Here is an 11,371-nt window from a genome sequence, read left to right as displayed (position 1 = left end):
AATATTAATATTTGGTTCAGTTTCTGAAAAGGTCAGGAAAAACATGTCAGGCCGTTATTTTAGGATACATTTATATACAAATACAGTTGATGCAAGTGGAGGAATAAGTCAAGTAAATCAATTCCAAACAGACTGCCAACCAAAATTATTTTTTAACTGATTAAAAAAGTGCGTGTGAAGTACATTATCTGTACAAGTCATGACGTCTGAATTTCTGCTTCCGTATATATAGCGTCATTTTCTAGCCCCTCCTCCTAACAGTTCCTGGCCAATAGGATGCAAGAATTGTCCGTTGTCAACAACTGGTCGGGCGAGGAGTCAAAGTGTCATTTGTCCTCGTCTATTACTAAATACAAATTTCGTTTCTGAACAAATATTGGTGGGTCTTTTTGTTAGTGAAACGAGACTGCGTTAGACAAACCAGTCTATTGAAGTGAGTTAGCACGTACAATTGAGAATGAGAAGTTGGCTAGTTCCCTGTTAGCGACTACGTAGCTGGTGTTGTGAGGACGGGCTGTAGACAAGCGGGCAGGCACTTTGGTGGCGTGACCAGCCATTAAAACCACACGTCTGATCCAAACGTGTGCAAATATCCTGCTTCTGGGACGTAAGAACCTCCTCCCAATACCCTGCTATGGATCCTTTTGACCATAACAGTACAGGTAAGGAATGACGAAGGTTACTGTACGAGCTGTATACAGTACGTAACAGCATGCTAACAGCAAGCAAGCTCGCTAATAATAACCAACCATTCATTGTCAGTGACTTTGAGCCGCGTACACATGTAGTGAAATATCTATTTAACTCTTTTTAAGAGCCTGCAAAAAAACTTTACACACAGTTTTGTGACTAAGCAGCCAATCACGTGGTCGTGCTCCACGTTTCTATTTAGGTATGATATTATTAGCCGCATTGCATGGCGTGTTGAGCAGATAAGTCGTGCTCAACTCTGCTTTGCCTACCAGCAGACAGCTGATCAATAACCTCTGCTGGCGTCCTAATATATCCAGGACGTTATTGACCAAACAAACACGCATACTGTAAGTCAGATATGTCACAAAAAATGGGAGTTGTACCAAGAGGTCACAAAAGCACTTCATTGTAGTTGTCATTCAGGTAAATAAATCACCTTTACGAGTTCGCTTTTTATCTTCCATAACGCCTATAAGATAAAACTCAAATACAATTACCTAACTGGAACTGAACAAAGTGCTGAAGTGATTAAGAAAGTGAAAGTTTGTCTCTCAATCACTTTTTATACAATGCAAAATGTTCAAAAGATGTACCCCCACAAACAGTATTTTAGTTTTATTAAACTATTTTTTTACACAGTTAAACCACTCTTAAAGGTAAGCTGTAAAACTTGTCAGTTTACTATCTAATTTAAATTTCAAGTGTGATATGAGGATAGTGTCGCCATGATGACGCCACTTCTGAACCTGTTTTTGTCCCAAGTGTGAAAGGAAGTTAACCACTGTAAACCCGAAAAACTCCAAAACAGCTTAACTACTCTTGATGGTTCAAATCTTAATTTTCAACTTTTTTCATATAGACTTACGTCATACGACAGTTTTGTAATCAGGCCACAAGTTCTGGTATATTTCAGGTTATATTTTTATCGTCTCCTTCTTTGGCTATTGTAGATTACCCGGTACAGAGTTCCTTTCCTATTAATAGGCATTTGTGCAGTCTGTGTGAAGCCGACAAGCAGACGCTTGTGTGCCACCCTTGCATTTAGGGTTAATATTATGACCTCTTTTTAATATCACAGTTTCAAGTCACATTTCTCCTTCAAATCCATTGCCCAGTGGCTAGACATCATCTTTACCCAACTTAATATGAAGCAATGTCGGCAATTTGCAAGTGACAATGTTTTACTACATTGACTAATATTGAATTAGGAAGCTAAACATGACATTTATTGTTTGTGGAATGAGCAGAGGTTGGAATTCCCTTCGAGAGAATTTGATGTAGACAAGGCACGTTTGTGCCACAGCTCACAGTGTAGCGCAGGTTGCGGAAATGCATTCTTGTGTAATCTGTGCAAGCATGTGACAAGAGCAGACAATACATTGTCATTGATGATTTGGAACTCGTTGATCCACTGTAATGACAAAACTTGGAGTATGTCTCATTCACAAAAGTCATATAATATTCAAGTCATTCCATCAGCAGCATATGGTAAATATGTTAAATATAAATGTAGTTGTAAACCTATGTGTAAGGTTCAATAGCAGGAAGTGCTGCAAGAGGGTAGATACCAGGAAACTGAAATAGCGATTTATCTAATGAGACTCTTTGACAGTCATTTGTATGACCCCCCCCCCCTCAAAGAAAATGCAGAGGATGTCAACAAAAAAACACAAACTGTCATGACTGACTATTGACTCCTCACTCGAAAGGTTTAAAATAACTCATTAGCACGTGCAGCTCTGTGCACGTGAGGATAATTAAGCAGGATGTGACAGTTTGCTTGACAGGTACAGAACAATACAGTGTCATTTGCATAATGGAGGTTTCCTTCAAGGAACTAAGGAAGGGCAAATAACAATTAGACAAGGATGGAATCCCGTGACACCTCATTCAGAGTTATTGCAGGGCAAGAGGTGAAAAATGTTCAGACACTCTCTTTCACAACATCACGAATTTTCTCCTAGGAGTCATGTTTTGTTTATATGCCTTGTTTCTTCCTGTCATAGAGCGAGCCAGCCTACCAAGGAACATGATTGAGAACAGCATGTTTGAAGAAGAGCCCGACGTTGTGGATCTGGCCAGAGACTCTGCAGCATATCCGGTACACTCAAGTCATTTTACTGTACGCTATGCCTCATTCACACTTTAAAACACTCTTTCAGTTCTACACTCATTGCATGCATTATGAAGTACCGTAATTTTCGGAGTATAAGTCGCACCGGAGTATAAGTCGCACCAGCCATAAAATGCCCAAAAAAGTGAAAAAAAAACATATATATGTATATAAGTCGCTCCTGAGTATAAGTCGCCCGCCCACCCAAACTATGAAAAAAACCCGCGACTTATAGTCCGAAAATTACGGTACATCTGCACATTTAATTCAAATCAATGGTAGACTCTGCCCTAACATATAATTAGGATACATATAAAGTAAATAAAATCATGAGTTGTGCTGATAACAAGCATAACATATTTCCAACTAAAATAGAATTGAAGGGAAAATACAATTGCCTGCTTGAGCTGACTCTCAAACCTATATACCAAACAGTGGTGCCGTGATGTACATGTGAGTGGCATGACTAACGTTTTTTTCGAAACGTGAGATGTGGTTCGGACGATTTTATTTATTACAGGTATATCTTGAGTAAAAGAAATAGTAATACTACAGCGTTGTAATAATTCATTCAGTAGTTTTCGAAAAAGACCATTCTTCTTTGTTTGTGTGGATGACTGTATTATACTGCACTGCCTCCTCGTGGGCAGATTGGGCACAGCACATTAAAATGGATTGCAGCATTACATGATAAACAAACTGTCTTTACATTCTTTTTAATGATGGTATTACTCTGTGTGTTTTTATAGACTACATTATTATAGCCCAAATGTTATTTTTCATCATTGAAAAACAAAATGATAAAGCCCAAACCTTTAAATAATTGCTTACATTCGAGTTGACTCATGCTTTCTTAATGATGTGTCCATGGAGCCAACGTTGATACACTTTTCTTTTAGACCTTTCCAGCCCTAGATCCAGATGATACTGTGTATGAGCCTCGCAGTTCCCGGCTACTGGTGCGAGGTCTGGGGGAGAACGACGTGGATGATGATGAAGAGGACTGCGAGTCTTCAGCCCGACTTCTGGGCATGTCATTCATGAACCGCAGCGCTACCCAGAGATCTAACGTCTCTCCTTATGTTCGACAACCTCCACCTAGGTAGCAGGCGTTTGCTATCTTTAATTACACTACTATTTGGATGTACCGGTACTGTCAATAAATAGGTTACTTTTACTGTGTCCCAGGTCGTGTTCGCCATGCTCAGCCCGCACCTTGGTTGTTTGTGTGCTATTTTTGGTCATAGTGGCTTCCATGATCATGGTATTGTACTTTTTGCCTGGGTGCAACTTTACAAAGGTAAGAAAAATACAGTGATCTTGTATGTTTTAGCATTTTAGCTTCCCCAACTCTCAATTTTCTCAGCGTAGTGGAGGTAGTAGGAAATGAATGGATGGACACTTAGTGAAAATCTTTGATTTTTGCAGATGGGATGCCCCAAACAAGAGAACAGGACATCTAACAGCACTGATGATGAGCTCTTCCCATGGGCACAATTCCAACTCCCTCGTAGCATCCGTCCTCTCAGCTATGATCTCACCTTGAACCCTGATTTGAGCACCATGGATTTCAGCGGCCACACTGTCATCAACATGTTGGTACTTCACAACACCAAGCGCATTGTCCTGCACAGCGCTTATCTCAATATTACCAAAGCTACATTCAAGGTGAGATTGTGTTTTTTAGTCTATGGGACTAAATAACTGGCTTTGAAAGAATAGCAAGATACAGTCTGTAATTTCTGTACCACATGTGCTATGGGAAACTGAATCGCTGGGGCTATCCAAAGCTAAGACTGGTACTGGATAAATAAATGTGGTGTAAAAACTAATCCGGGCAAATCCTGTGATTTGCAAAATCATGACTTACAGTTGGGCGACCGCTAAGAGAAGCGGAAAATTATCAACTGTTTGTGCTATGGGGATTTCGGAATATGCACAGAACTCATTTTGCTGAGAAAAAAATGAATATTCTCTTTCTTACTCAATTCTCACCAGTTTAATGAGAACAAGTCATTTGTCGCTCAGGAGAAAAGAATGGCGTGCTAGCTGTTAACGAAGTTGTTAATTTACTCTCTTACAGCTTGGTGATGGGGAGGCAAGTGATGTCACCATACTTGAGAACAAGCCAAGGGAGCAGATAGCTGTTAAGTTCTCCAAAGAGCTGAAGGCAGGCCAGCACTGTGTGTTGATCTTGGATTACACTGCTAGTCTGTCACACACCTATAATGGTTTCTACAATAGTTCCTACACAGATCTCAATGGAAACAAAAGGTACATCGAACTACAGCAGGAGAGTGTTAATTCCGGATAATTAAACCTACGTGAATGTGTGCTAATATTCCAATCCAGTATATGAGGTATTCACATCTACTATTTCCCTCAGGGTCCTAGCTGCCACCCAGTTTGAGCCATTATATGCACGAAAGGCCTTCCCCTGCTTTGATGAGCCATCATTTAAAGCCACCTTTCTGATTAAAATCAACAGGAAACCTGAGCACATGACACTCTCCAACATGCCTAAGGTAGTATCACATGTTATTATCGTCATGAATTGAATGAACATGATGATGATGAAGTATGACTTTATTTTAGTGATTGTATTTGAAGTGCTCTTTTTGTCTTGCCTTCTTGCAAGTTTAAGTTCTGGGCATGCAAATATTTTAGTTGAAGTACCCATCCCTCTGATGTGTTTTCTTGTCTCAGGCAAAGAGCACGCCCCTTGTCAATGGCCTCGTGCAGGATGAGTTTGCAAAGACCAGTGTCAACATGAGCACTTACTTGGTGGCATTCGTCGTCGGTAACTTCACCGCCGTCAGCAAAAACGTTTCTGACACTTTGGTAGGGTTGATTTCTTCAGCACTTTTCCATTTGGATGATCTGTTTTCATATCATTCAGACTGACAATCTGCATTTGTATCATGTGATTACATTTTTTTTTTTAGTTGTCCGTGTACAGCGTACCACAGAAGAAAGAGCATACTGACTATGCGCTGGACACAGCATCCAAATTGCTGGAATTTTACAATGACTTCTTTGAAATTAACTATCCGCTTCAGAAACTTGGTAAACATCATTACCAGTATTTGTTTTCCCCTCAGCATTAGTAGCTTCACTGTCATCTCATTTTTGTGTCAGACTTGGTCGGCATTCCAGACTTCTTGGCGGGAGCCATGGAGAACTGGGGTCTGATCACCTTCAGAGAAAGCACCCTATTGGTGGGGAGAGACGCTTCTCTTATGGAAAAACAGGATGTTGCCTCCGTCATTGCTCATGAGCTGGCTCATCAGGTACTTATTCGTTTTTTTTTTGCCTCCATGTACTGAAATATGAGGATGTCGGCGCAATCATGTTGCACTGATGTGTTCCAGTGGTTTGGAAACTTAGTCACAATGAGCTGGTGGAGTGACCTGTGGCTCAACGAAGGCTTTGCCTCTTATATGCAGTTCACGTCACTGCAGATAGTCATGCCGCAGCTTGACATGGTAAGCGGTCTTCAATTCCACAAAGTATTGAGAAAATTTATCCAATGGACATTTTAAGATAAATGCCTCATATGAGCAGCATTGGTGATTAATTGAATTTTGGTTGATCATCAGGTGCTGCATGTGTGATCTGTTTGTGTCTACAGGGCAGCTTGTTCTTAAATGTTCGATTCAGAGCATTGGACATAGATGCACTGAACTCCTCCCATGCGGTGTCTACCGAAGTCAATACAGAGGAGCAGGTGCACGAGATGTTCGACTCTGTGTCCTATCTGAAGGTGCACGTCTAGATATATTTTTTTAGGATGGTTCCTGGCTCATTGTACGCAGAACAAAGGTAGTCACAAAACAGTGTTGTGCTTTGGTCTTCCAGGGGGCTTCCATTCTTTTGATGTTGAACGCCTCTTTGCCTGGTGACCAGCAGTTCAGAAAAGGGATCATTCAGTATCTGAAACAGTTCTCCGGTTTAAACACTGACACTGACGATCTGTGGAACAGTCTCACTGAGGTAGGCGTATTGTCTTTAGTTGGGATGAAAATAGAGTGACAATTGAATACAATTAAAATGCCATTCGTTTTCTCTCTCCTTAGGTAGAGGTCTCAAGTCAGCATCCAAATGTGTCAGAGATGATGAGGTCATGGACATCCCAGAAAGGCTTCCCTTTGGTGACTGTATCCCGTCAGGGGGATGAAGTCACCTTAAAACAGGAGATTTTCCAGCTCACCTCAAACGACACTAGGCATTCCTCCAGGTGGGCTACATCCCCCTCGTCCTCCTCCTCCTCCTTCTTCTCTCTCCCTCGTGTAATGTGGTCATGGAAAGTCACCAAACCTACACGACGCTACATTGTATTTTGCACTCTCCTAGCTTGTGGACTATTCCGCTGACGTATGTGAATGACAGCTGTAGTTTGGCCCCCGAGTGCAGACAGGTGTTCATGCTGAAGACCAAGTCAGGTAAATGACAATTATCCAATAACCAACAATGATTTATCGCTTTGCGCATGTTATGTGCTAATTTGGCGAAACACTTTTGCATGCTTTCTTCATAGAGACTCTGAAGGTGCCAGAAACTGTGAAGTGGCTGAAGTTGAACTACAGGAGCACAGGCTTCTACATCGTTGACTATGGAGACGACGGCTGGGCTGCTCTAACAGACGCTTTGTTCAACAATTCTCAAGTTCTCTCAGCAGAGGACCGTGCCTCGCTGATTCACAACATCTTTGCTCTCTCCAGGTAGGTTTACAAATCACCCCCCAACCCCCCTTTATGTTCATCACTCTGTAAGTTTTTTACTGTGTTTCACTTCATCTTAGTCTGGGACGCGTGTCCCTCCGCCAAGTCTTCAACCTCCTAAAATACATGTCAAATGAAACGGAGATGAGTCCCGTGAGTGAAGCCCTGCTGCACCTTAACCACATGTACCAGATGCTGAACAAAAGATACGAGCAAGACCTCGCCGCCCGCTTGAAGGTGCACGCGCACAGTAGGAATGATATTGACATGAATCAAAAAGACACTTAAGTGGTGACATGCAAAAAAAGTCACATAATTACCTTTTGATACATCTTACAACACCAATTGTTTATTTATCTTTTGAAATATTTAAAGTTTGAATTGTCCTTGAAATATTTGCAGGCATATATTTTGAAACACTTTGGTGCACTGATGGATAAGCAAACATGGACCAAGGAGGAGAGTATGTCCAAAATGAACCTGCGATCTGCTCTGTTAGAGACAGCCTGTGACCTGGGACAGGAAAAATGCAAGCAGAAAGCAAAAGACATTTTTAAGCAGTATGTCGACTCGAATGGAACCTTCCAGTGAGTCTAACATATTATACTGAGAAAACAAATCAAGTGAATGAAAATAGAGATGGGTTTAACCTAAAATGTGATTATTTTTTTTGGTAGGATTCCGGGTGATCTCCAGAGAGTTGTGTTCAGTGTGGCAGCCCAGTCCAGTGAAGACTGGGAAACTTTGCTCACGTTGTATCATTATGCCACTTATGACTCAGAGAAGCAAAATATGTTAAGGGGCTTAGCTTCCACGCAGGACACGCAGAAAATCGTCTGGTACGCAACATTTTCATCATAACAAAGTATACTTGCTAATAAGTTGTTTATCATTGCGCTCATGTTGTTCCTTCCAGGCTTCTCAATGGAGCTTTAAACAATGATATCATCAAGGTACAGAACATTCCCTTGGTCTTCAAAACAATCTGCCAGAGTTTTGCCGGCAACTTGATTACTTGGGACTTTTTTCAAGACAACTGGAACCAGCTCATACAAACGTGTGTGGCCCATTTTCAGAAAAACGTTGGTTCATGCATGAGGACAAAACGCAATCTAATCAGTGTTTTATTCTTGTAGGTTCCCACTAGGTTCATTTCCCATCCAATCAATCGTTAAGTCTGTCACCTTTCAGTTGTCGACACAGTCGCATCTTAATCAGGTATGGACTTTCTTCTAAGAATCAAACTTCGTTGGGTGTTGTCTTATGCTCTGCCGTGCGTGTGTGTGTTGTGCAGGTGCAGTATTTCTTCTCCAGCCTAAGTGAGCGCGGTTCCCAGTCGCGAAGCGTGCAGGAAGCGCTGGAAAAAATCCGACTGAACCAGCGCTGGATGGAGAGGAGTCTTCCCGCTCTTCAAAACATTTAATGCAGGCCAGGCAGTCTTTCCATTTCTGCCTTCCTTTTTTCCCCCTGTATAGGTTTAGCTGTCCGACTGGGATATACAGTATGTTGTCAAGACAACCGCAAAGATTGCACTTTTGTCTTTTAGCTCTGTTTATACCAGGTTTGAGTTGAGATGGACCGGGTAACCTCTCATGTATGGCTCCTGTGAGATTTTTAGCTAGCTCAGGGCGTCTCTGATTGTATCTGACAGCAACATGTCAGACATAAACACTCCTCACACTTGAAGCTGTCGACCAAACCTCACATCAGACAATCATACGATCCACTTTGCTTTACAGACCCTTTCAATCAACAACTGTGTGAGCTGCTCCTTAAAGAAAGTACCTGTGTGTTAACACGACAGGGTTTCTTGTCCATAAGTCCTGGAACAGTCTTTATGGTTTATTATATAGACTTTGCTGCACATTTAGAGACGCGGGCATGTAAATTTGCATTTGTTCCTCGTGTTTAAATGTACATACAGAATACAGAAACAATAGCAGCCTGTAATTATTCATCCTGGCACATCCAATATATTAGAGAGGATGAGGAAGTCGACTAAAAAAAAAAAAAAACTTCTTCCGACTATGTACAGTAGATGGCGCAGTGCACCACTGTGCTGGTTTAAAGCAACCAACGTGTCTTAAATGAAGCAAACAGCACACTGGATACACATTAAGTTTGGATTTCAGTTCAGAACCCTGTTCTCTTTGATTTCCCAGCAGTCATCCGCTGTTCTTATAAAATTCTAGATTTATGATGTAAATACAGTGTGTTCGGCCCTACGACAGCACAGCAGCTGTTTTGGATGTACCGTTTTTATTTATTTTGGCATGACTTTGCTCCATTTGATTTTTAGCTTTTTCTTGTGTACATAGAAATGTATAGAGGACATTTCTTGATAAAGTTTGATCAAGACTCTTGTCCAAACACTTTTTATTGTATCTTTTGGTTGTATAACACTGCCGGGGGGGGTCATTTGTGGACATGTTGTTTGTATAAGGGCTCTCGTGTATAGAAGAATGTTTATTTTGGGTATCTGTCCACATCAGCCTGATACAATGGTTTAAAGTTACTCCATTTCCAGAATAAATACCTGTCAAACTATTTATTATGTTCACTTCACCCCATCTCACACCTTGCACACCTTACATATTTAGATTCCTATTAATTATTTAGATCCCTATTATTTGTACACAGTATCTTCTCAGTTAACAAAGCTTTACCCTTTTACGATGCCGTGCGTGCGTGGGTGGGTGGGTGGTTGCGTGCGTGTGCATGCGTCTGTCTGTCTGTGTCTGTTTATTTCATCTCCATTTTGGGCGCCAGCAGCAACTCAGTCTAACAATTTGTTATGAGACAAGAGATGAGATACCGTCATGAGGCATAGCCTTGCATAAGTGTTGACCGAGGTTATTTAAGTTAACGAAACTGTGTTGTACTCTTCCAAAACTAACTATAATTATAGCATGCATGTATCTAAACTTTCTTATGCATTGCACTTATTGAAGTTCAACGTCTGTGGACTGTTAAACTATACTCTGTATTATGAAAATATTAATTGTCAATAATGTCAATTTCAATTTGAATGTCCTGGGTCAGTCCACTTTTTCACCTAAGTTGGGTTGTTATTAACTCAGCATTTTTAAGGGTGTGCATTTCACAACTTCAACAGAAATCCTCTCAACTCAAGGTAGGTCTGTCCTTGTCAAAATCTACATCTGGGACACTTATGATTTTGTCATACAAAAGATTTATAACAACTTGGAAAAATGTTAAGATGCTCACTGTTTTTAATTGTTGATGATGACGTGCCGTGCTTTATAAACAATAAATGCCACATTTGTGTAACCTCTTCAATTGAATGAAAGTCAACATGCAAGCACATTTTGTCTGCTGTATTTTCAGTCTAAATGTACTAATGTATACTCTTGTCACTGTGCAAATACACGTGGGGGTGCTATCTACTATTTTGACATGTTTTCTAAACATGACTGGTGACTGGGTCAGAAGACTCTTATCTTGATCCAAGGAGGTTTCCATGCAGGTGACAGTAATTTGCATAAAGCTGTCTTACATTGAGTGGGCGTAGCAGACTCGATTTTTGTTTTTTTTCTTAATTGGCCAATTACCACAGGGCTCAACCTCAAAGAATCAGACGTCGGTTAACTAAATAATTAACTGTCACTTGAGAGACTTTTGTAGTCCAAACAACTCAAGGATGCTGAAGTGGAGAGATCAATTTCATTTTTCAAGCAGTGTTACCACATCTGTGGGCAAAGTCCAATGTTACAAAACTGAAAGACTAAAACTGTAAACTTTGATTTTTATTTTATCATTGAAACCTGAAGTATTCTTTGAAATTGAAGAGTAAATTTTTTCTTCTGTGAAAACCACAACAGTT

General features: G+C 40.7%; 1 protein-coding gene across 2 annotated transcripts; it reads left to right on the top strand.

Annotated features, from left to right (window-relative positions):
* The first annotated feature begins 272 nt into the window (after positions 1-272).
* LOC119127778 (leucyl/cystinyl aminopeptidase) lies at positions 273-10,818 on the top strand. Of its 2 annotated transcripts, none has more exons than XM_037259919.1 (22): positions 273-662; positions 2,700-2,794; positions 3,706-3,908; positions 3,995-4,106; positions 4,235-4,474; positions 4,890-5,080; positions 5,193-5,331; positions 5,513-5,647; positions 5,752-5,872; positions 5,945-6,096; positions 6,178-6,291; positions 6,438-6,569; positions 6,665-6,799; positions 6,883-7,043; positions 7,160-7,248; positions 7,344-7,527; positions 7,608-7,764; positions 7,930-8,114; positions 8,205-8,366; positions 8,444-8,584; positions 8,664-8,745; positions 8,822-10,818. In XM_037259919.1, exons 1-22 carry the CDS (start codon positions 635-637, stop codon positions 8,948-8,950), a joined length of 3,087 nt encoding a protein of 1,028 aa, XP_037115814.1. In that variant the 5' UTR covers positions 273-634; the 3' UTR covers positions 8,951-10,818. The 2 variants fall into 2 exon arrangements, with proteins under 2 accessions (XP_037115814.1, XP_037115813.1); XM_037259918.1 differs by having other exon boundaries at positions 2,700-2,815.
* The last annotated feature ends 553 nt before the right edge of the window (positions 10,819-11,371 follow it).

The sequence above is a fragment of the Syngnathus acus genome, chromosome 9, assembly GCF_901709675.1.
Source record: "Syngnathus acus chromosome 9, fSynAcu1.2, whole genome shotgun sequence".
Lineage (NCBI taxonomy): Eukaryota > Metazoa > Chordata > Actinopteri > Syngnathiformes > Syngnathidae > Syngnathus > Syngnathus acus.
This window is presented reverse-complemented; position numbering and strand designations above follow the sequence as displayed.